Consider the following 26109-nt stretch of genomic DNA (forward strand, 5'->3'; position numbering starts at 1 on the left):
ACCCCCCGAAGAAAGTTCTGTCTTTACATGGAGATGTATTTGGATGGTTAGCAGCGCTTTCTGACACAGGCATACTATAAAATAAAGACAAGAAATTGCTGAATTTTTTTAATAAGCACGTGCTAAATCGTAAAATATTGATATTTGAAACTCGAAAGTATATGTTAGTTATATAATAGGCCCGTGCCTTGCATGGGCTTTTACGCTAGTTTAAAATAATATACTAACAAATTTTGATCATGAATAAATCAAATAATTTAATGTATTCACATATTTTAGTGGATAATTGTATCCTATGTAATATAATACGAAATTTGAGAATATAATAAAATTTGAATAAGCTAATCTCGTACACTATATTTGTTTAAAAAAAAAAAAACCTCGTACACTATATATTATATTTGAAATTTAAAATAAAATGACAAATATTATTTTCAATTTACTTTTAAAAAAATTAATTTTTACTGTGGCTTTTTTTGACTTATCAATTCATTAAAAAATTTATCGAATAAATTTGAAATTTAAAAAAACAGTTCTAATTATCCTATATTATCATTCCTACAATTCATATTTTTTTTAAATAAATATATTTCAATATTATCATTCAAATTTCATCAGTTTTTATTTTTAATATTTAAAATTTAAAAATTCAATAATAAAAGAGAAAATAGTTATTTGAGAGGGGTCATCGTATGAAACTTTCTTCCTATAAACTTGAAGTTATAAATTTGTTTGATTTTTCTATATTATTCCTATTTAGAAACTTCCTTACATTAATATTCTCCAATATTGTCTTTCTGCCGTTTAGAAGATTCAATTTTAAAAAATTTGGAACCATTTTTTTTTAAAACATTTATAATTCAGAAATTCAAAAAATTTAAAAAATATAATGGAGCTCTATAAGAGACGTCACCTCAATGCCCCTAACTTTTTCTTTGTATAAGTATACTAATTGAACACGGGAAGACACACACATTTAATGCTCGAATTATATAATTTATTTTAGCGATTTTTTTATTATAAATTTGATATCTAAATTTCTGTTTTGAAAATGAAAATCTTAGAAGTAAGTTATACAATTATACTTTCTAAAAAATATTCAAATGCATGTGGAGTAGTGAAAATATCGTATAGAATTAAATGAGTAACTAGCGCATATATATTTTATTTAATAATTTAAAATTAATTGGTTTTATTTTTACTTTTTAAATATATGATGTGTTATTTTATAACTAACCACAAGTGCACGGTTAGGGCTGTAAAATGATCCGGGTGATCCCGGGTACCCCTCTGCTCAAGTACCGGATCATATTATTTTTAGCTTGTCCAGATTTGGGTCCGGGATCGTTTTATTCGGGTATAAACCGATCCCGGGTATTTGAAATTCGGATTCGAACCGGATATGATCCAGTATCGTATTTTCTATTTTTTAACCGGGTAGTTTATGATCCATCGAATATGAGCCGGATATGATCCACTAACATCAAATATCATTATTATTTCAGTTGTTCAAATAATTATCATTTAGTCTAAGTAAACATAATATTATAAAGTATAATAATTTTGAATTAAAACTTATAGTTATGTGTTGGTATATGTCATTTATTAAATATATATATGAAGATAATAAACATTATCACATTAAATAAATCATATTTTATGAAGATATAAACTTAAATAAGATAGTACAATTTTATAAAATGATGACTATTTACTTGCAAATATGATGGTGATAAAATATAATATGTATACGAGTTTGAATCGAATATGAACCGTGGATCATATTCGGTTATTCGGGTAGTATCATATTATGAAAAATTATATGAGACCGAATCTGAGCGGGTATAGGTGTGCTCGTATCCGGGATCATATATTATACGGGCTTAATTTTTCCGCCAGATTTGGATCGTTTTCAAAACGAATATGAGACATGTATCATATATTCAAGCCGGATATGAGCCGAGACACCGGATAGTCCGTATCAATTTACAGCCCTATGCACGGTGTCTGTTGTAGTGTTGTAGTGCAGATTGGCAAATGCGGGTCTTATCCTCAAGCAGACAGATGCTATCAATCTTTATTCAGTTATACTCGATTGTTTCCAAATCAAAACAATTATAGAAAATATTTTAACTAACTAAATAACACTAATTAAAAAGACACTAAAATAATATATTAAAAATTTAGGGCAATCAGGTCCACCATGCTTACACAATAATTGGCTTCAAAACTAAAGCAATTAAAGCGGTTATTCAACTAGAGTTTGTTAATCTCTCTCAAGTATCAACACTCTCGAAACATGCTTACACAAATAATCACTTTTAGTAATTTAATTAATTAGGTAATTAAAGCAATGTTAATCACTCTCGAGTATTAACGCTCTCAGAAATCCAATGATACTCTCGCACTCAAATTCAATACTGCTAATTGTATGTGTTCCTCTAGTAGTATGTCTCTCGATTATTCTCCTATTCACATAGAATCAATTCATGATATTGACTGATTACACAAATCAATATCAAAACATATCAATTAGAATTAACCACAACCAATCAAATCACTGTAAAATCATGCCACCATCATAGTGCAAACATGGCTTCCCCTTGAGTCCTAGAACACAGTACTCGATACTAATTAAACAAGTAAAACAACTAGTATGATAAAGAGACATAATTAAACTAACAAGAAAAGAGATGAAAATTAGAGAAGAAAAATTATAACCTTCATTGTTAAAAATACGACCTTTTAGAGAATGATTAATCTTATTTATTCAAATTTGATGTCTATGTTCCGTGACAAATGTAATAGATGATGTACCGGTGATACTCAATATGCGGTGGTGTATGTGTGGATATTTCCCATTGATTTTGTTATTTTGTTCAATCCATTAAAGTCAAGTGGAAAAAAATGGTCAACACGAATAGGAAACGTAGGTATCCTGTAAGTTTGTCATGTGGCGTCAGATGAAGCTTAGCAAACTTCTTACCTAGAAAAATAGATGTTAAAATTAAAAACACAGAAGTGTAATAATCAAAAACTTTACAAAGAAAAAAATTCCATACATACACGTATAGTTCTATGAAGACGTGAATAAGCGAAGTGACGAAGTCTTTACAATAATCAAGTTCTTAACGGGGTCGTGGAAGATTACGAAGGATTGAAACGATTGGAAAGTATATCTTTCATTATATCAACATTGATAAATATATATTATCACTAATTTTAATTTTGGGTTTCAGTGTGTAGCATCTAGGATTTGAGTTTTTGATCAAATATATAAAAATAAAATAAAATAAAATATGATCTAGTCTCACCATAAATCTAATTATGATCATTTGTATGTTGTAATCGATATTATTTTTGCTCTTTTAAACAGAATAACAACTACGATTTTGATATATTTTACTTTTGGTGCAACATCTTAAGAAAATATGGAGTGTATATTAAAACATGTCTTAATGCTCATTATCACATTAGGCCTCATCAAGTGTTCGGAGAAAATAAACTAAGAAATATGCATGGCGTACTCCGAATAGAGGGACAATAAAAGTCAGTGCATCTTATGTGCATCAGCACGACCATCCTGCAAATGAAAATCATAATGGCGTGGAGGTAATTCTTCAGGAGGAAGAAAATTATGAGGGGCAGTGAGACCAATGCCACCTTAATAGAGTAGCAAGGGACAATGTGGGGCATCTAGGTTGGAATCATTCATGCATACAACATGGGATGATAATATCCTTGTTGAGACCGTAAGCCGTGAAGTATATGACATGATTGATTTCCAAGAGTTCATTTTTGTCCCCAAAGACTTCTCACAAGTGGTAACCCCATTCAAAACTAAACATGTAAATCACTTTAAGGATGGAAAGTTAGAATGTCACATTTCAATCATTCTTGTGGTCATGAACGACACTGCAGAATATATTGCACGTTATGGAATTAGGAGAATGGTGAGTTTTGAAGAAATAGAAGAAATTTATAGGGATATCAGAGTCACCTAGATCACGATACGAGACTTGTTTAGTCGGAGTTCATTCTAAATTTGAGTACCAGTTTCGGTTTGCGAGAAGTGGTGGATGCAAGTCCTCCAAAATATCACAAGCCTCCTGCAACTTCCTCTGAAGCTGATCACAGCCGAGGAGTATTCACTAGATTTTACTTGTCGATCTACATAAATGTATGTTGATCTCTTAATTTTCAAGTTGTAGAAACAAATATGAACGACCTCGGTTAGTGTTTGTTCTATTCAAGGTTGATACCTGATATATAAAATATTTTTGGCTTAGCAAAAAATTCATATCATGCAAAATAATCACATTTCACCTCTTATAATTTTAAAAAAATATATATAAATCAAAGTATAAAGTTGTCATATATTGAACATCAAAATACAAACACAAATATTACCAATTTCTCACTAGAATAAAATCTAAGGATTTTCGAGTGACCAGATATATAAATCTTAGCACATTTATCAAAATCACAGTTAATAAATTATCTAAAATATAATATAATTTACTTATGATAATTAAATAAAAAAAATGTTTGTCTAGTGTGTGCCTATGGGCACATGCTAAGCACAAAAAAGACTTAAATGCATTATGTGTACCTCTAGTTTCCACTTCGTGCACTTTGTGTACCTGGATTTTGTTATCTTGCAAAGTGTGTACCTGCGTTTACAAGATTCTTGCGAACTGTGTACTACCGTTAGTAAACAACTAACACCGTTAATGTTTATGCATAGTGCAGGGGCATTTGGTGTCCTTTGGAACCTACAACGGCTATATTGAGCTGGTGCAGTGTATATTACTGGGTTTTGTAGTGTAGATGAGTTTATTGTTTTTGAAAATAGACACTAAGCTTTGTGATTGTCATTGTAGTATGGCTGAGTATTGTTATTATCGTATGTTGGTTGTTGAACGAACGGCTTGGACGGAGAAGAATGCTGGGAGAAGGTTTGTGAGCTGTGTTTATAGTAAAAGGGGCTGCAAATATTTCCGTTGGGTTGAAGGTCCGATTTGCGAGCGTGGGCGTGAAGTGATTCGAGGGTTGCTTAGGCGAATCGAGAACAGAGAAGAAGAGAAAGAGATTGTGAAGACAGTCCACAACAATGGTGGGTCAAATGAAGCAAATCTGCCCATTAGAAGTAGTGTGTGCAGAGCATTTGTGTTGTTCATTGCTCTTGTGTTAATTCTGTATGTTTTATCCGGGAATCGTTGTGTTTGTGGTGTTTAATCCACTTTGATGTATTGTTATGTTGAATGTATGAGGTCTGTTGAATCCAATTTGTGTTTGATTTTGTTTGTTAATTAACAAGAAACAAGGAAATAGATAAATAACAAGAAAATAGATAGATAGCCATTACAACCAGCACTGATGCATTAAAGCACCATTAACACAAACTTTGAAATTAAACAGCAAGATAACAGACGCAGAAACTAAGAAACAATCTTGAGTGAATGCATTCACTCAAGATCTGCAGCGAGAACGGAAGCCATGAATGCAGGAGCATCAGCAAGCTCCATGATTCCACCTTCACCATCAAGTTGAGAGTTAGCAAGAGTGGTAGCAGCCTTATTTCCAGCCACAGAGACATGCTCAATACGGCATGAATCCCATGCCTCACTCTCCAGTTTTTTGATCAGATCAACCAAATCAGCAAGTCAAAACTCTGGATCCGGATCACTAACTGCATTCAGTGCCTCCTGAGATTCACACTCCACAACAACATGCTTGGTATCACCCTTTTCCCAAGCCAACTTCAGGCCATAGAACATGGACCAAAGTTCTGCACCAAGTGGAACAACCAAGCCTATCATTCCTGCAGCCCCCCTGATCCATTCCCCCCGACTGTTTCTCATCACACAACCCATAGAAGCTCTCATTCTAGCCCTATCAAACACTCCCTTACAGTTCACTTTTGCTACATGAGGAGATGGTTTACTCCACCCAGCCATGACTACAAATTAAAATAGAGAATTATGTAAATAAAATGCTGTGCAAAGTAGTGTGACCAGTGTGTGTTTATATACTAGATCATGCATTAAATCCATGTTGAACCACCTGCAACATTTTGTCAAAAGTTGTAATTTACAATGCATTCAAACTTGTAATACCAACCTTTTTATATATATTTTAAATTTACATATCAACCTTTTTAGTAATTATTATATTCTCATTATTGATTGATGTTTTACTTAAATTTTATAAGGATTTTATATAAAAATTTTAATTTTCTTAATTAAAATTTCCTTTATCACTTTAAAGTTGATTCGTTTGTATTTATGAAAATTATTTGAATTTTTTTGAAATTGTCTTGATTGTCATTTAATGAGTTCGTACGTTAATTGTGCATCTATTGATGGCTAATTTTGTACCATTTATGGGTGGTTGATTGATGGCTTATTTTTGGCTTGTAAGAGGCATTTATGTGCCACTTTGTTGGCTGCAATTATGTGCCACTTTGTTGGCTTGTTAATAATTGTTATATTATATTTTCGGTATATTATCTTTTTCATTAGTGTCTCACCAAAGATCCATCTTTGGTTGAGACTTTACTTAATTTCCTTTTTCACTAGTTGAATGATTATCACATGATGTTAATTTTTATTAGTTATTGGATATATTATCCTTTATTTTTTAATAATATATATATATAATCAGTTATATATATATATATATAGACTTATATTCTCCTTGTTTCCTTTGTTTATAATTTCAGGATGCTTGGAAGAAGACGGGTTTTTCTTTTCGGACATTAAAGTTTTATTATCTAAATTTCCCCGGTCATCTTGCATGTCCGATGGTTAGATGATAAGCTTTCTTGAATGAAAGAATTATCACGGTGAATTGCCGGATCATTTTTGTTGAGATTCATTCTCATTATCAAAAAAAAAAAAAAAAAAAAAAAAAAACTTGTAATACCAACACTAGTACAAATATTAAGCCAATAGGATAGCAAGCCAATATGAGTTGAGCAAAAGTAAAACTTCCATTAAACCATGCAAAAGAAACTGACAACATCAATGTATGAATAAAATTTGTACAACAAATTTTATCAAAAAATACAACTAGCAGTCCACTAGCTAGCTGCAACAAAAACATGATGAGTGTGCCCAAAAAAGTCAGTTTCTAATGCATCCTTTGTCCACTGGTATGACTACTTTCATGGAGCTTTTTTACCCAAAGCTGCCTTCCTTGCATTAGCCTCAGCTTCAATTTGTCTCAAAGTGGTGACATGACTTCCTCTTGCCATAAACCTCTGTGGTTGTATGCCTAGTGGTGTGCCCTCCATCCTAGCAGGTTGACTGTATGAACCAAATACTCCACCTTGACCACCACTTGACAAATCAGGAATTATTATCTTTGGAATTTGGTCAGAGGGTGTAGCTGATGTGCTTGTATCCTGCTTCTTGCTGACTTTTGATGCCACTGCCTTTTTTGGTTTCCTTGCTTTAACATTTGTTTTAACACCACTTGCTTGATCAGTTTTCTACAAAACATTAGGAAATTACCAAGTAAACTATAATCATAATGTCAAACATATTAATTAATGCTTGAATTTAGAAGTAAATAATGTACCTTGGCAGGACAGGTTCTGGCATTGTGGCTCTTTTCTTTACAGTAGCTACAAAATACATTTGTATTTTGCCTTCTCAATTTGGTGGTATCTAGTGGGATATCATTTTTTTTGTTTCTTTTTTTTTTTGGTCTTCCAGGTTGAACCTTGATCAGGGGTGGTAGGGGGCCAGGACTCCCAGTTTTCTCCCAATATTCTGAGCTATTAATTGGTTCAACAGTGTGATTATAAGTGGCTAAATACATGTCCTTTCCATATGTAGGATGAATGTAGTCTACCAACTTCAAGTTTTTCCAGTGTATACAAGCACATGCATGATAACAGGGGAGGCCAGTCAAGTCAAATTTCCTACAAGCACAAGTCCTACCATCAAGATCAACTACTATTTCATGGCCCTCATCTGTCATTGTAACCAAATATTTGCTTTTTCCTGACCATTGAACCATACATCCACTGCTATGACTCATTGCCCTACAAATATTTTAAAAATTATAACTAATTGGACAACTAATTAACAATCTCATTATAGGAACACAATTTAGACAAACTTACTTGTTAACTTTTCTCATAGCATTAGGACATATGGGATTTAATGCATAACTTTTAGCCATTTTATCTCTTCTGCTTTGAATCCTTCTCATTGCACTCTTTTGTAAAAACCCATTAGAAGTCCAATAATAGGAAGATCTCTGTATTCTCTTATGTTGTTGTTGAACACCTCACAATGGTTATTGACAAACATATCAGACAGACATGTAGTCCTAAATCCTGCTCTTGACCATTGTGAGTTTGGTTTTTCCATTAACCAGTCATGACATTTTTTGGATAACTATAAACAAAAGTAAAATAAATCATTACTAGAATAAAATTCCTAGCAAGCTATAAACAGTTAACAAGCAAGTCAACTACCTTTTTAAGCTCTGACATGTGTTTGTTAAACATAAATTCTGTAGTGGATATTGCTGCAAGCCACAATAAAGTTCTGCTGCCAACCCCTTTATGATCTTTGTACATGTTTCTGTACAAATGCATAACACAGAACCTGTGTTCTGCATTTGGTACAACAGTGGTAAGAGCATTGATGAGTCCCTGCATTGGTACAACAGTAGTTAGATTTAGTCCAAAAAATGCAACAACTATACCATCCAACTGTAAACAAGTGCAACAACTTTAATCTAACCTTTTGTCTATCTGATATAAAGGTCCAAGCACCAGAATTTATGATGTTAACATCATAAGCCAACAAATTCAAAAACCAATTCCAAGTTTCTGAATTTTCTGCCTCAACCACAGCCCAAGCAATTGGGTACATTCCATCATTTGAATCACATCCCACTGCTGTCAATAGTTGGCCACCAAATGGCCCTTTCAAATGACAACCATCTAGACCTATTATGGGCCTACAACCACTGGTAAAACCTCTCCTTAAAGGACCTAAGCATACATAAATTCTTTTAAATCTCCTAGCACTTGGTCCATCTTCAGGTCCACCATCAGGTTCATCTAATACAAGCTCAATTGTGCTATCTGGCATAGCCTTTTTAACTGCATATACATAATCCCACAACTGACCATATTGTTTCACATGATGCCCTTTTATGACTTGTAAAGCTTTTCTCTTAGCCCTACCAACTGCATAAAGGCTTACTTCACAGCCCCAATCATTTACAATCTTCTTATGGAAAGCACCAAGTGGCCAAGTGGGGTTCATCCTTATCTCATTTTCATAATGCTCTGCAATCCACTTGGAAGTCATATACTTCTGTTTAAAAGATGGTGGGCATGTGTGAGTTTTGATATATGTCCTTACTTGGTAAGTTTTGCTGTCCTGCATTAGAGAGGCATATATACTCCACTTACATTGTCCACCCTTGCACACATACTTTATTCTTTTGCCAAAATTTCTACATTGAACAACTGCTTTCCTATTGAGAATGGCAAATTTTTGCACTGCAGCCCTAAAGGAGTTTGCACTGGAGAACAGCATGCCTATCTCAAACTTTGGATCTTCCATATCTGTCCTCTCATTAAATACTTTACAACTAACAGCTTCCTCATCAGTGCTATTTGCAGCCATCCTTTCATCCTCACTGTTATAGTCATTGTCACTAATGTCTGATACAAGCTCATCACTAAAATGATCTTCTTTGTTTGCATCATCTTTTGAGCTTTGTTTTACATTCTTTCTTTTCTCCCTAGCAGCACATAACTCATCATCAGTACTATCTATATTTGAACTGTCATCATGGAAACTACCATGCTCACCATCACTAACCACCTGTGGTTCAACAACAGGATTCTCATTCTCATCAACTCCTTTATCATCATCTTTGTTGAACTCCTCTGCCATACCCTCAAGCAACAACAATTGTTCAATTTCTTCTCTTTCAGCTGCACTCATATTATCAAAATATTCATAATTGAAATCCAACTGTGAGGGACAATAAGTTTGGGTCTGTTCAATGTGTACGGTAACAGCATAAACATACACCAATCTTCTACAATCAACCTTGCTACACATTGTTAGTACATCCCCATCTTTTTCAACCTTAGTACATGCACCTTCCATATGTGGCAGCTTATAAAAAATTTCAGTGTAACCTATGGTGCCAAATGCCTCTACAAGCATGGAATCAAGTTCTAAAATTGACATCTCGTCAATATCGCAATTATCCACATACCTAAACTCACCACCAACATAGGCACCAGAGACTCCATCAAAATTATCTCGACCATGTATCTTGATTGTGAATAAATCAGTCCCATCTAAAATACACAAACATACCAATAATAAACAAACAAAACCCATCAAAATCGGTTCATACAGATGACAAAACAAGCAACAAATATCAACAATCAATCTTTATATCGTCTAACACAAAATCTATTCATTCAAAACACAAAAAACAGAGTGAGTTTAGCTAGATTACCCTTGTAAATCGGACCATCATCATCTCCTTTACTGGCCTCTCGCAAACTCCAAGTCATTAGGACAAAGATTCTAGGTATTTAAGAGAGTATCGCATTTAAGACATTTACAATAATTAGGTTATTTATGATCGTGTGTATCTATTCTGTTTTGCCGCGAATGCTTGTAAAGAGAGGAGCTGTGAGAAGAGAACCATGCCCCTACGATCTTGACGGTGTTAGTTGTTTACTAACGGTAGTACACAGTTCGCAAGAATCTTGTAAACGCAGGTACACACTTTGCAAGATAACAAAATCCAGGTACACAAAGTGCACGAAGTGGAAACTAGAGGTACACATAATGCATTTAAGTCCACAAAAAATCATAAATTTGGTGTGTTTTCATCGGTGTGATTGGTGTGAATGCAGTAGGACCATCATTATTAAAAGAGTGTAAGACAATCAAAACATTCAAAAACTATCAAAAAAATTGTCTTTTAAATTTGGTGCCACAATTTATCAAATATGAAACTGTCATCTGAACTTTGTGCCAAAATTTAAATCCAAACAAACCTTTAACCGTTAAAATCAACTCGCCTCCGCACAGCCGTCGGCAAGACCCCCGGCGAAGAGATTGCCGGACTCTATCACTTCAATCATTCGGCACCTCAAGTTTTTCTTCACTTTAGACTTATTTCACTTCTTTTTCATATATTTAATTGCGAAATTTAACATTATTGTGCATATCATCGCTCTCTCTCTCTCACACACACATTACATGTGTTTTCACGTAGATTTTCTGCCTGAGATTCTACACTTATCGAACACTGATCAGGCTCTTCAGTTGCAATAAATAGCGAAGAAGCGAAAAAGAAAGCGAAGTGAAGATTGTGAAATGAGGAAGCGAAGTGAATCAGTTGCAGATGAATCCGAGTTTCCGTTCTCGATATCCGTGCCGCCATCACTAGCTGTGTATGTATCTAATTAAGCAAGCATTTTTTTTATTTGATATCGCAATTTGTTTAGGCTATCTTTATATTTGTATATGAGATTATACTGCTTTGGATTCCGGAATTATGAAGCATATATGTGTGGACATGTTTGCGTATTTTAAGAGCTATGCTAATTAATTTGATCCGAGTACTGAGAACTATGTTATAGTCGAATTAAGATTGCTTTACTGGAAAATATATGTTATAGAAGCTCAGATGAATCTTATTCAATTGTAGGGACTAGACAGTGCCTGTTTGGTGATATTATGCCAGATGATCCTGTAATATTAAGTCACTATGTAATGAACACATTTGCGCTATTATAAAGTCAATTGGTTACAGCTCTAATGCAGCTTGAACCTCAGCTCTCGCATATCACATCCGATGAATGCATCTGTGTTTCAGTAACTATATTATATTATCATACAGAGTTTCAGAAATTCTGATTTAGAGCAAACACATTCTTTGTTGTGACAATATATCTATTGCCTCTTCAAACAGAAGCACTGTCCACACTTCTCCAGATGAGTGGAGAGGTTGCAGGTGTAAGCATTCAAAATGCCTTAAGTTGTAAGTTTGCTTCACTTTGCATGTATAAAAATTTTGTAGGCGTTTTCTTTACAGACAAATATTATATTCCATATTACTCCATCATTGCTTTTGATTTAGAACCGGGCACGTAGGATAAGGTATCCTCCGCTTAGTTTAATTAAGCATAGTTTTAAATGACTGTTATTGGCTTTAAATTGAGTATCTTATTGAAATAACTCCAAGGTACTGCGAGTGCTTTGCTTCTGGAACATATTGTGATGACTGTGGCTGCAATAATTGTCGAAATAATTTTGAAAATGAATCTGCAAGACAAGATGCAATTAGTTTGACCTTGGAGCGAAAACCAAATGCTTTCAGGCGTATGGCTGGTCAGCATCTAATTTTGAATGCCGAGGTATGCCACTCCCACTGTACGCATTTTGCATTGGGGGGGGGGGGGGGGGGCGCAATTCTGTAGTTCTCACTTAAAACTCATAGAACTTTTGAGTATTCTAAGATAAGGTAAATATGCTTGGAGTAAGTCATGTTATATATGTGAATTACTAAAAATATAGCCTCCTTCTCATCTATTATTTATATAAACAAACGTAGGATCCTGCAAAAACTGTACTGGTGGAGGGATGCAACTGCAAGAGATCAAGATGCCTCAAGAGGTATTGCAATTGCTTCCGAACCAACAGCTTGTGCTCTGAAAAGTGTAGATGTATGGACTGCAATAATTTTGAAGGATGCGAAGAGAGGTTGGCTTCTAATAATGGGAAAGATGCTAGTATTTTTACAAAGGTTGTGCAGGCAAATATTGTAATACATGGCGAAGTTGAGCACTCTAGCTATAGTTCATTTCAAAATTGCATAAACAGGAATGATCAGAATTTGCAAAGCCTAAACAAGGAGGACCCGTCAACTTTTGAAGCTGTACAAATTCAACAGGTATTATATGCTTCAGACTCAATGAATAGATCAACTTTGATGTTTTCTTGTGTTGTACTTTGTAACAGCACCTTTTATTCTATATTAGTTAACCACATGAAAGCATGTCGCATTTGTAGGAAGCAGCATGCTTGCTTTACTTCATAAATTTGAATTTCCATGATCGACCTTCTTGTCAACTAGTTGGAATTGAATATCAAACACAGAACTTATTTTTGTCTATTATGTTGGATATACTCCAACCAAGTATTGATAATACATTACTTAATTCTGTTCCTTCTCTAACTTGCCTATCCTTCCATCGGTCTTCAGCCTCCTGCACCTGCAACAATGGACTCTTCTAAGGTGGCCTACAGGTTTATATCTATACTCGAAGTCCCCTCTCTTGTAAAATTTTCATATTCTTGTTCACGTGCAAGCATTCACGAGTATTAAAGGTGTCCATAAATGTGGCTGAAGATCTTTGTTAGCTGGCCTCATCCAACCAGGTGACATAAGAGAACTTTCAGCGCATTTAGTAGTTGTCTCTGATGCAACCAAATTTTTCAAAGGTATGGTCTGATGTAGATGGAGTATAAAGCTGCAATTACAGAAATTTTTGATCTTGGTCTCATACTGTCATTAGAATATCACTCGTGCTCATTCATAATCATTCATTTCTGATTGCTCATATATACAACTGGGAGTCTGGGACCTGATATAAAGGTTCAAAATGTCTTAAATCATAAATGGCTTTGGCGATGAAATGTGTCAAAACTATCAAACAGAAGCAAACGATTTACCTGGGGGAAACCATGGATGATTTATAAAAATATTAAATATTATTACTTCTATTATTATTCAAAATTCTGCATATTTTGTTCATATGCTGCGTTAATTTGGATTTTTCATATGATTTGTTTAACTAAAATTTTACTTGCACTTGATGCTCAGTGTGAACTGTGAAGTATGTACATGCTTTTGATAATATAATTATATCTGTTTCTGCATTTGTTATAGCAAAATATTATTCCACCAATATGCGAACGGTGGGAGAAAGCCAGATGGGTATAGTTGATTCACTTGCAAACCAAGATGTGGAGATCTCTTATGGACTTTTGGACCTCAACCCCAAAACAAAATACAATTTTCATGGAAAACTTGTTGATTCCGGATCCACTGATACTGATCAACAGAATGGAAAGCCAGTATCTCATGGAACAGTTGAGCTGATGTGTGATGAGCAAGCTTCACTGTTTAATCATAATACTACTCCAGATATGATTCTGGACTATGGCTGCAATGCAGATGTACATGCACAGCAGGAAAGGCTCGTGTTAAGACACTTTTGTGATTGTCTTATGAAGCTCATTTGTCGTGGAAAAGCAAAAGGTAAAGAGTGTACCTCATTCAAAACATCAGGTAGATTTATTTATTTTAGAGATAACCCGAAACCTGAGATCCAGATATACTGAGAAAAGGTATTGCAGATCCACAATGGTTTGCCTTAGTTGTGTCTGAGCATGTGTTTTCCGCTGGGCATAGGTTGTTTCATAATTATTGTGCTGTCAACTTTTGGGCAATGTCCCTTCTGTAGCAAATATTTTACTTCACGAGTACATAAACTATGTATAAATTGTAATTATTCCTTCAATTTCTGATCATACATTGCGGATATTGCAGAAAGGCAAGTTATGATGTCACTTCGCTTTGATACAGATGATCAGCATGAGCCTGTTGTCTTGGATCATGAAGAGGAACTATGAGTAAACCAGAGATTTGGGAAATGAAATCATAGACACCAGAAGCTGTTACTGGGAAAATGATGCAAGTCCTCAAACTTTTACTGTTTTAGTGACTTGTAGGTGAAGCATGAGAAGTAAAATTTGCTTTGCTAACTTGAATACCAAGCCTCAATCTTTCTGTCAAAAGTCTTGCATACTGAAAAGTATGGACTAGGTTAATCATACATACTGAAAAGAATTTAGACAGATGTAACTAAAATAGTTAGCGATATTGATACAAGATGCTGTGTTGTCTAGTTCTGCACTTAATTTCTGGGTCTGGAAACATGCGTTCTTATGGAACACTTTTCATACATTCTTCTGCATTCTTTATATTTATATTGATTTCTTTCCTAGGAGTTTGAGACGACGAAAAGTTTCTGTGCTAAAGTGGGTACTCTGTATTTGAAAGAAATATGGATCGCACACATCTGTCATCAGCGCTCACAACTTAAAGAGTTGTGTTTTTACTTGGCAAAAAAATATTCATTTGTTTCTGGTATGCAACTAGAGGTTATGAGATATACATCACAAGGAACACAGCGTAGCCAAAAATCAAAATAATAGCACCACTCTAGTTCTATGGAACTGAATCACACATTCAGAAATTCTATCACATCCGGGGTTTGACGATTAAGTTGTCAGCCCAACTTATTGGATACGCCCTCCACCTTGCTCAGGATTGTAACTACAAATGTTGAACCATAAAAATCAGCATATGCTATATATCCATTTGATTCTTGTGATAGTCTCCTGGGTACCTAGTACCTACCAATTTGTTGCATCTTATGATCAGAGGATTTTTTTTTTTTCGTAACACAATTTACCAATAATCACCACAGGAACAAATTCCATCTTTGAAATGATGATATCGATTAACGTCTCTGATAATGATTTCCCTTTCAGAAATTTTTGAAATGAACTTAATAGCCACATGGCAATCTTCACATACGCGTAGATTTTTGGTTATTAAAAGCTTCGATCCAGGAGATGTACTAATGAGACCAAATGCAATTGCAAGCCTTTCACTGTGACTACAGATCATTCTTCTCTTCTCATCATCATCCACATCATGAAAAACAGGTACGGTGTTTGGCACATACCCGGCTTCAGCCATTAGTGTTCCCACCCTTTCTAACTCTGCATATATCTCATCCGCCATTGGATGCGAAGTATCTCCAGAAAGAAATGCATGTACTTTATTTTTCACCTCAATCCAACTGCAAGCAATGCTTTTCTTTAGCCCCCTGTCTGTCATTAGTTTTCGAAGCTTTGCAACTCCTTCCCACTTACCTGCTTGAGCATACATATTTGACAAAATTACGTAGTTGCCCGAGTCATCTGGTTCAAGCTCAATCAGTCGCTCCAGTGCAAGTTCCCCCATTTCCATATTTCCATGTATTTTCGATGAATTGAGTAATGCACCCCAAACACCAGAATCTGGTAACATTCTCATTTCTGTGATGAGATTATAAGCCTCGTCCAGTCGACCACAGTGCCCAAGGAGATCAATCATGCATGTATAATGTTGAATAGTTGGTTCTATATGGTAATCTTTCATCATTGATTCAAAAAAGTTTCTCCCTTCATTCAAAAAACCTCCACGGTTGCAAGCTGATAAAACACCAACAAAAGTAATGTGATCCGGTCGAGCCACCTGGACCATCTGCTCGAACAAATGAAGAGCCTCATTAGCATGACCATGCATTGCATACCCAGTAATCATAGCATTCCAAGAAACAATCCTTTTCTCCTTCAAGCGTTCAAACAAATTGTGTGCAACCATCAAAGAACCACTCTTCGCATACATATCTACCAATGCAGTATTAACTTTATCCTGGGATTCATACCCTTGTCTCCAGCTAAAACCATGAAGCTCCCTCCCTTTTGGCAAGGCAGCTATATCAGCAGCTGCTGAGATAGAAGTCACAAGGGTTGCATCAGTAGGCCTCAAACACACCAATGCCATCTCACCACATAAAGTCAAACACTCTTCCGCATGCCCATTCTGTGAGTAAGCCGCTAACATTGAATTCCATAACACAACATCCCTAACTACAACATTATCAAACACTCTGCGAGAACAGTCTACATACCCACATTTCGCATACATATCAATCAACGCAGCTCCCACAAAAAAATCCTTCTCCCACCCACTTCGTATAGCATTCTCATGAATATCCCTCCCAACTTTAATATCCGAAAGGGCTGCACACGCCTTGAGAACAAACGGGTACGTAAAATTATCAGGCACAAGCCCAAAATCAACCATTTGGTAATAAAGAGAGATAGCAGCCTGATAAGGGCCATTCCAAGCATACCCGCGAATCAACACATTCCAAAGAAAAATATTTCCTTTGGGAATTCTATCAAACAAGTTGCGTGCATTCCTTAAGAAATCACAGGAACAATAAAAGTGAACAAGTTTGGTAGCTAATTTAGTATCGTATCCAAGCCCGATGAGGCAAATGCGGGCATGAAGCTGCCTACCAGGCTCAATTGCTTTGTGTTTGATACAAGATTGGAGGATAGAAGAGTAATCAAGATTTGAGTAATTTAAAGCTGGGTGATGAGTAGTTGATGATGAATGGAATAAACAAGGATGAGTGAAACTAGTGAATGCTAAATGTTGAGCAACTGTGAGTCTCTTTAGAATTGTTCTGGTCTGAAGGAGCATTTCAAGATATTACTACAAGAAATGTTTTAGGCAGTATATATACACACAGATGGAGGGAAAGAGATGTTTATGATTGGATTACAGAGATTTTGAAAGTGCCGCCTTCTGGGCTCTAGCATAATAGATATTAAGCATAGATTCAGCGGCGGAACGGGGATGATAGAGCCCCTGATCTCGAAAAAATAGGCTAATTTTTTTTTAGTCCCGCTACGTTAGTAAAATTTGTTGAATCCGCAAGATAGTGTGCATTAGTCGTGTTGGCTATATTGGTCGGTTATAATTAAAAAATAGTATGTTATTAATATTTTCGATTGTTAAAATAGAATATATCAGTTCGTAATAAATGATGTGCAATCTTACCTAAATTTTTTTTAGTCCCGCTACGTTAGTAAAATTTGTTGAATCCGTAAGATAGTGTGCATTAGTCGTGTTGGCTATATTGGTCGGTTATAATTAAAAAATAGTATGTTATTAATATTTTCGATTGTTAAAATAGAATATATCAGTTCGTAATAAATGATGTGCAATCTTACTACAAATTTCTTACATACCTATGAGGTTCGACAAATATAGCCATTTACAAGAGGATGGTTAAAATTATTGACAATAGATGATCGTGGTTGGAGTTGCATTTTTTCACGTGGTATATTTTTTAATTTTGGTATGAAAACTCTCATTTTAGGAAAAAGTTTGTTACGGTTTGAGATGCTCCTACATAAAGCCCAATACAAGCCCAGATGGCAAACATATACGCACACTTTCCTATCATTTCTAACTGACCCGTTTGATGAGGCAGATGAGTTCGATTTCGAGAACCCACCGGAAAATATGGCTTTTTTGGACGACTCCGGCGATAAGAGACGGTGGGTTGGTGAGAATGTACAGTGGTCATCCAAGAAAAAAAGCGGAATTGAAGAAGCTAAGACCAATGATTGTAGAAAGAATTAAAAATAGAGCCAAAGATTACCCAATTAAAGCAATGATTCCTGTTGCTGAAGATGTGCTTAAAGCTAGAGTTCTTCTCATTCAAGGGGTCTCTACACTTCTGAATTTTGTTCCTGTCTGGACTTGCAAGTAAAATCTCTCTCTCTCTCTCACTCTCTCTCTCTGTCTCCCTCCCTCCCACCCCCCCTCCTCCCTCCCCCTCTTTCTCTCTCTTTCCGCACCCTCTCTCTCTCTTTGTGTTGTATATTAAAGCTATGGGTTTGATTATGAACTAATAGTCTGTTATAGGTTTTGATTATAAAGTGATATTCTTTGTTTAGACTGGAAAGTTGGCTTCATTTATGCTTTTATGATGTGTGAAATGAGCCTTAGGTAGATAGTATTGTTCATGTAAAACCTATAATTATAGGAACATAGTCCAATATGTAATTGAGCATCAAGAGAGGTTCAAATTCAATCTGTTCCTGCAGTACTTAGTTGTTTTTTTTATATTGTGTGAAATGTGCCTAAAGCTGATTTGTGTTGAGTACTTCATATATGAAAGCAGATTGTTGTATTTGTTCAGAAATGAAAATTATGAGTTAGTATCATACGACAGTATAAATATTATTTTACCCAATTCAAATAGAGCATTATACTTTAACAAGAACAAAAAGCGGAAGAAGCCGTAAGAGTGAAAAAATGTCGGAGTGCATATTTGTTCTATCATGAGATTTGTGAAAAAAATGAGTAGGTAGGAGAATAATTCGTATACATATATAACAAGAGTAGTAGGTTCGAGCTCTAGTTCACATGGGTAGGAATGGAATTCTGTGCCCCCCCCCCCCCCCCCCCCAAATAAAAATAAAAATAAACCCTACCTCAATCATATAAGCGTAAGTAAATCTTTATCAGAATATTTTTGTAGTTGGATCAGTTTTGTCTGAGTTTTTTCTTGTTGGCAGGTTCTGTCCAGAAGTATATATCGGTGAGGAAGGCCATTTAATAAAGACTTGTGGTGGTTATAGACACCATGCCAAGAATCAACATCATGAGTGGGTAAAAGGGAGCTTGAATGATATTATTGTTCCTGTGAAAACATTTCATCTTAAGAACATGTTCCAAAATGTAATTGAGCATCAAGAGAGGTTCGATTTCGACCGTGTTCCTGCAGTAGTTGAATTGTGCTTACAGGCAGGTGCTTTTCTGTATGATGAAAGGTTATATTCAAGGCACTTGAATTTTGATACAGATGTGAATTCGTTTGTTGGAGATGCATACATGTCTGAAGAGGATCAGAGGTTTGTAGCAAGAGGAACATTGAGTGCTTGGGAGACTGTCAAGTCTGGAGTCCAGAAATTGTTACTGGCTTATCCTACAAAGGTCTGTGAACATTGTTCAGAAGTTCATGTGGGGCCATCTGGTCACAGAGCACGACTTTGTGGTGTGTTTAAATACCAGAGATGGCGGGGGACTCATTTCTGGAAAAAAGCAGAAGTAGATGATTTGGTTCCTCCACAGATCGTGTGGTTTCGTAGACCTCAAGATCCTCCTCTCCTCCTTAACACATGTCGAGAGTTTTATGGGCATGCCCCAGCTGTAGTGGATCTATGCGTAAAAGCTGGTGCTATTCCACCATCAAAATACTTGTGTATGATGAAAATGCAAGGATTAGCAGCGCCATTATTAGCACCAGCTGTTGTGGTGGATTAAGGCTTATTCGTATTTGATTATGCTGATTTGGGTCCAAAGCACATGATTGTAGTGTTCCAGGATTGCAAGTCTTAGAGCGTTTTCTTAAGCATGATATGCCTAACCAGCCGGTTCTTATGACAGTTTTTTAGGTATGTCTGTTCTCTTATGATGACATTGTAGAAATTATATGTCGTTAATTCCTCGCCTTTTTTTTTCTGTTCCATTTGATTGACTGAATATTGTGTCTTGCAGTCCAAATTTATGTTTTAATTGTATATCTAGCACTGTAGCCTTGCAAATATGTTCTCTTGGTTGGGGACGTAAATATAAGCATTATATTAGGGAAAATTAATTAAAGGTCCATGAACTATTGGTGTTTTATTGTCTGGGTCCCTGAAATAAAGATTTCAATATCCGGGTCACTTACAATTTCTGTTTTCTTATTTGAGTCCTTCCGTGAACTGAGATTCTAACAGACGTTACAATCTCGATGACGTGGCAGAATTGTTGACACGTGTATATGAATTTTTTTTTAAAGGTCCCTGAAGTATTAGTAATTTTCTTATTTGAGTCCTTTCATTGATTTGGCTATTAGTAATGTCATCACAGCTCAAGGCCGCATTGATCCCAACCAAAACACTGGCATTTCGATCCAATATACTGTCATCAAGGCAGCCCCGGATCTCAAAAGGGTAGCGCGAGACTTTAGAACTTACTTGGGGCGGCCTTGGCAAGAATTTTTGAGAACAGTGTTGCTAAAGAGTTACATAGATAGTTTAGTGAGTCCACAGGGTTGGTTGGCATGGGAGAACACGAACTTTGCATGGGATACTTTATATTATGGGGAGTATAAAAATATTGGGCCTGGTTCTTCAACGAGAAACAGAGTAAAATGGAAGGGCTATCATGTTATTAGGAGTGCTAATGAGGCCTCTAAGTTCACGGTGAACAAGCTTATAGCAGGCAGGACATAGTTAAGAGCCATTGGAGTGCCCTTTAGTTCTGGGCTCTGATTTATCATTTCTTATGATTTAGCTTTATTTGAAGTTATAGTGTTATTATGTGTGGTGATGTACTGATGTGTTTGTGTTGATCAAATGAAGCGATTAGTTGTTGAATTTAATAATTTATAGTTTTTTTTAGCGCTGCATCCGATTTTTATTATTTGTAAATTCTGATTACTAAGAAAATTAATGAAAGGACTCAAATAAGAAAATTACTATTAGTTCAGGGACCTTTAAAATAAAATTCATATACACGTGTCAACAATTCTGCCACGTCATCGAGATTCTAACGTCCGTTAGAATCTCAGTTAACGGAAGGACTCAATTAAGAAAACTGAAAACGTAAGTGACCCGGATATTGGAATCTTTATTTCAGGGACCTAGACAATAAAACACCAATAGTTCACGGACCTTTAAATTAATTTTCCCTTTTTATTATCAGAGCACACTTTTTTGGTTTGCAATCTCATCTCAGTTGACAACGCATAAAATACAAACAAAATGGTTCAGCGACTTCTCCCAAACGCCACCAAATATAACCAGCACAGGTTCTGTTGTGAAACTCCTGGGTTTTTATGTTATGGTCTTGTCAACAAGTTTTTGTCTTTTTAGTTTGTTCAGTCATTTCCTTGGATCTGTGTGACGTGGGGTCGAGTTTGTCTAATTGTTTTGCTTTGATTTTACTATAAAATGATAGAAGAATAAATTGAATTGCTATCCTTTATTGACTGACATGATTTGATATGTTAATGTTTATATTATATATGAGAATGTTGGTTTTATGAGATATAGAATAGTTGCATACACACTGTACATATGTTATTTATGTGTGGCTCCATTTATATAGGAAATAAGAAGATTCAGACCAGCAAAAGTCGTCAAGTAGGAGTTTTGGCTGCTTATGTGACACACATGTATTAATATTTAATTATCTGTTAATTTGATTTTATATTGTCTGCGTTTGCATTAGCTTTTGCATAGCCTCTTTCTTGGTTGAGAAATTGAGATTATATATATAGGCAGGCCATTTGGTTCCCATTAGTTTATACTTTAGGTAAAGGCTGAAACTTTGAAGATCGTTGGGTAAAGTATAGAGGATATACCTTTTCACCAGTTCTTGGATCCATGGCTCTCTTGTTGTCAACTGTTTGGTAAGTTCTTATCATCTGACTTGAATCTTGGTTCTTTACTTCAGTTGATTACTTGTGTGTTTGTGAGAGAAAAAGGGAGGGAGGGAGGGAGAGAGAGAGAAAGAGAGGGAGAGGGAGAGGGTTTGAATTTGTGCAGGGGATGAAAATGATGAATTTGGTTCCCCCAGATTACAAAAACCCAGAGAGATGAATCATGATGTGTTTATTGTATATAGATAGATGAGTTGTTTTAATTATTTTACTTGACATTTGTTACTTTAAAATAGTTGAAATCTTGTTTAAACTGAAAATATTTGTTTCACACATTCAATTGCAAACCCTTACTGATTTATCACTTGTGCTAATAAAGGTTTAACTTGATTATATTGATTGGTTAATGTAAAAAACTTGCTGGAATTTGAATTTGTGCAGGGGATGAAAATGATGAATGTGGTTCCCCCAGATTACAAAAACCCAAAAACGTTGCAAAGAAGCACTATATGGAACCTACTCTATCTGCAGCTAAAAAGACTGCTAAACAGAAAATCTTGGCTGAAAGAAACCAGGCTTTTACTTTCACTAATTCCTCAAAACCCCCAATTCTTGATTCAAGAACTTCTCCTGCTCGTTCTGTTCGATCTTCTTGCAGTTCTGATTACGATGAAGATGAGGAGAACAGTTTTGATGGTAATACATCTTCGAAGAAGCCATATGACCCTTTTACTAATTACCTTTCTCCCAGGCCTAAATTTTTAAGGTGCGATCCCAATAAGAAGCGCAGAATCTTTATGCACGGAGGGAGTGAAATCTCAGAGAAAAAAGATGAGTTGGGGGTTATCAGTACTACCCAGCGGATTTCTTCAGGCTTGTAGGTTGATCTCCACATTAGAGTCTCTTCCAGCATCTTCTCTGCTTTTTCTACATTCCAGTTACGAGCTTCCAAGAATCTCCTCAAGCAAGCATCTGTGCAGTATTGTAAACTGTGCTCTGATAGAGGGCCAAGAGCAACTCTCAGCTCATTGATCTGCAGAGAACAGAGGCAAAAGTTAGGAAGTGGTTGCAGACAATCACCTTGGTAATTATTAGTAACAAATGGCAGCAGCACTATATGCCATATCTGGCCCCATGTTGGAATATGTGGTGTTCTTGATCAGACTATAGAATATAACCTCAGACTGTACTCATAGGAGAATCTCCAATACAGCTTCATAATCCTCTTTATGTACTATTTTGATATGAAAATTCCTCTACCCAGCCATATAAAATTATAACATGCACAAATTTGGTGGTGTAACACCATTCAAAGTAACACTAGTTCCACAAATTTGTGTTTAGAATTTGGCAACTAATTCATCGATTTTTAAATTGAAATATAAATATATAAAAAGACTTTTATATAATACCAATCAACGTAACACTCTAAATTCTTTAAAATCTCAAAAATTCATCTCTTATGATATCAATATTTTCAAAAAAGATAAACCCAATCTTATATGTGAGAAATTTAACCGTTCATAAAATCAAAAACTAAAATTATATAATTTCTTAAGCAATAAATATATAAAATATAAAACATATTAATATTATTGAGGCATAACATCATGGCCTATTTCATCCTGTCAGAGCATCTACAACAAGTGATTGTCAAAATAGTTGCCAATATTGCCAAATCACTATATATTAATATTTAATTTTCACTCAAATTTTTATCAACTCGGCAACATTTTATTCCAATAGTTAGCAACCTTTGAAAGTTGTGTATGTGATGTTAGGAATAATATACGAGATCAATCTTCTAATACAAAGCACACACACAAAATTATATGATGTGAAAATCCACGTCCCAACTTGTATTATTAATCAAAACCGTTATCAATAATACAATCCAACAAACTAGGATACTCAAGCCTACCAATACTCAAGCATACCTATCAAACAATATGACTATGTATATATAGCCATCAAACTTAGACAAATCAGAATCTAACTCTAATATACCTAATCATAATCCTAATCCAATTCTAATTTCTAACTCAAATCAGAATCCTATTCCTATTGGGTTGATACCCAACAATCCTCCCCTTCAACCCAATACGGTTTCAAATTCTTTTAACGATCACCATGAAGACGTTGACGTCCATCCGCCAATGCCTCCCCTTGAGTAACAACCTCTCCATCTAGCATAAAAAGATTTCTCTTATCCTTCCAACCTTTGAGTATCACCAATTCTTGTTTGGTGACCTCCAAACAACCGTTCTTCATCATAACAGTACATCCCAAATCAACTAATTTACCCAATGAAATTAGATTTCGATTTAGCTCCGGTACATACCTTACTTGAGCTAATTTTCGAATACGACCATTATGAAGTTTCATTGTTATCTCACCAACGCCGGTAACTTTTATCGTTTTACCATTTGGTAAAGTTATCATCTTTCCCTCACAATCCTTATAGGACGAGAACCACTCCCTCCTAGCACATATGTGATGAGAACATCCCGAGTCAAGTATCCATTCTTCTTTTGATCCCTTGTCTTCTTGAACCAAAAGAGCATCATCAACCGTCTCAACAAGCGAAGCACTACCCTTCTCTCGAATTTTCTTTAACTCTTTTAGGTCTTCTTTTGCTTTCGGACATATGAATTGATGGTGGCCCAATTCTTCACAATAAAAGCACTTGATATTAGGGTTATGTTTCTTATCAAACTTCTTTTTCCTGTTATATGCATCCATCATAAGTGCACTTCCGTCCAATGTATCACTCGATCCTTGCTTCATCAATCTTTCAGCTTCAAGAATAACAACAGTAGTCTCATCCAAAGTTAACTTCGTTTTTCCAACCATTAAAGAAGTAATCACATTATTATACTTATATGGTAGGGAAACAAGTAAAAGAATGGCTTTGTCCTCATCCTTTAATTTTTCATCCAAATTATTCAGCTGGTTGATCAACCCATTAAAACGATTTAGATGATCTCTCAAATCTCCGTTTTCTTCCATCTTAAGTCCGAACAAATCTTTCTTGAGAAACAACTTGTTGGCCAAAGACTTTGAGTGATATGTCTTTGTCAACTTCTCCCACAAATTTTTAGGGTTATTCTCCTCAAGAACATCATACTTGATTTCCGGTGCAAGAGCCAACCGGATAGTCGACGCAGCACGTAATTTCATATCTTCCCACTTTGTATTATCCACATCAGCGGGCTTCTTATCCTCGAGAGTTGCATATAATCCTCGTTGAATTAACAAATCTTTCACTGTGCTCTGCCATAAAGTAAAATTGTTTCTGCCATCAAACAATTCAATCTCGAATTTTCCTCCCATCTTATCCATCATGAACCTGGCTCTGATACCACTTGTTAGGAATAATATACGAGATCAATCTTCTAATACAAAGCACACACACAAAATTATATGACGTGAAAATCCACGTCCCAACTTGTATTATTAATCAAAACCGTTATCAATAATACAATCCAACAAACTAGGATACTCAAGCCTACCAATACTCAAGCATACCTATCAAACAATATGACTATGTATATATAGCCATCAAACTTAGACAAATCAGAATCTAACTCTAATATACCTAATCATAATCCTAATCCAATTCTAATTTCTAACTCAAATCAGAATCCTATTCCTATTGGGTTGATACCCAACATGTGATTCCCTCAATTAAATTACAAATGACTCATGAACTAAGTAGGCAATCTCTTGGTAACAATACAACTTCAATAAGTTGACAATCAAGCTTGCCATGCTCCATAAGATTTGACAACCTCTTGGAAATGCTCTTATGACTTCATAAAATTAAACAAAAACACATAGAAAAGAGATTTTTTTTATCAAATAAGAAATGGATCTTTTATAAATCAAATAGCTGCTAAATATTTTAAAAGAAAAATCCTTCAAAATATCCTTACATTTAGAAAAGCATTCCTTGAGACGCT

At 35.3% G+C, this 26109-nt stretch overlaps 4 protein-coding genes across 10 annotated transcripts; 2 read left to right on the top strand and 2 right to left on the bottom strand.

The window, feature by feature from the left end:
- Nucleotides 1–7017: 7017 nt before the first annotated feature.
- LOC108225664 (uncharacterized) lies at nt 7018–10383 on the bottom strand. The gene is made up of 4 exons (XM_064079806.1): nt 8763–10383; nt 8135–8671; nt 7585–8053; nt 7018–7495 (listed from the first exon to the last, which is right to left on the bottom strand). Exons 1-2 carry the CDS (start codon nt 10233–10235, stop codon nt 8462–8464), a joined length of 1683 nt encoding a protein of 560 aa, XP_063935876.1. The 5' UTR covers nt 10236–10383; the 3' UTR covers nt 7018–7495; nt 7585–8053; nt 8135–8461.
- Nucleotides 10384–11016: 633 nt separating this feature from the next.
- Nucleotides 11017–15042, top strand: LOC108225040 (protein tesmin/TSO1-like CXC 6). 3 transcript variants are annotated; one of them, XM_017399841.2, is made up of 9 exons: nt 11017–11161; nt 11284–11461; nt 11983–12051; nt 12256–12427; nt 12625–12963; nt 13276–13319; nt 13423–13514; nt 13963–14334; nt 14626–15042. In XM_017399841.2, the coding sequence occupies exons 2-9, from the start codon at nt 11385–11387 to the stop codon at nt 14706–14708; spliced, it is 1248 nt and encodes a 415-aa protein (XP_017255330.1). In that variant the 5' UTR covers nt 11017–11161; nt 11284–11384; the 3' UTR covers nt 14709–15042. The 3 variants fall into 3 exon arrangements, with proteins under 3 accessions (XP_017255330.1, XP_017255329.1, XP_017255332.1); XM_017399840.2 differs by lacking the exon at nt 11017–11161 and having other exon boundaries at nt 11203–11461; XM_017399843.2 differs by lacking the exons at nt 11017–11161; nt 11983–12051 and having other exon boundaries at nt 11204–11461.
- Nucleotides 15043–15163: 121 nt separating this feature from the next.
- LOC108225364 (pentatricopeptide repeat-containing protein CRR2, chloroplastic-like) lies at nt 15164–17632 on the bottom strand. The gene has a single exon (XM_017400209.2). It carries the CDS (start codon nt 17401–17403, stop codon nt 15550–15552), a length of 1854 nt encoding a protein of 617 aa, XP_017255698.1. The 5' UTR covers nt 17404–17632; the 3' UTR covers nt 15164–15549.
- A 467-nt stretch (nt 17633–18099) lies between these two features.
- Nucleotides 18100–23421, top strand: LOC108224279 (APO protein 4, mitochondrial). 5 transcript variants are annotated; one of them, XM_064079930.1, is made up of 4 exons: nt 18100–18477; nt 19293–20171; nt 20275–22177; nt 22589–23421. In XM_064079930.1, the coding sequence occupies exons 1-2, from the start codon at nt 18191–18193 to the stop codon at nt 20038–20040; spliced, it is 1035 nt and encodes a 344-aa protein (XP_063936000.1). In that variant the 5' UTR covers nt 18100–18190; the 3' UTR covers nt 20041–20171; nt 20275–22177; nt 22589–23421. The 5 variants fall into 5 exon arrangements, with proteins under 5 accessions (XP_063936000.1, XP_063936002.1, XP_063935998.1 ...); XM_064079932.1 differs by having other exon boundaries at nt 21874–22177; XM_064079928.1 differs by having other exon boundaries at nt 19293–22177.
- The last annotated feature ends 2688 nt before the right edge of the window (nt 23422–26109 follow it).

Source organism: Daucus carota, chromosome 6, assembly GCF_001625215.2.
Source record: "Daucus carota subsp. sativus chromosome 6, DH1 v3.0, whole genome shotgun sequence".
In the NCBI taxonomy this organism is placed as follows: Eukaryota; Viridiplantae; Streptophyta; class Magnoliopsida; order Apiales; family Apiaceae; genus Daucus; species Daucus carota.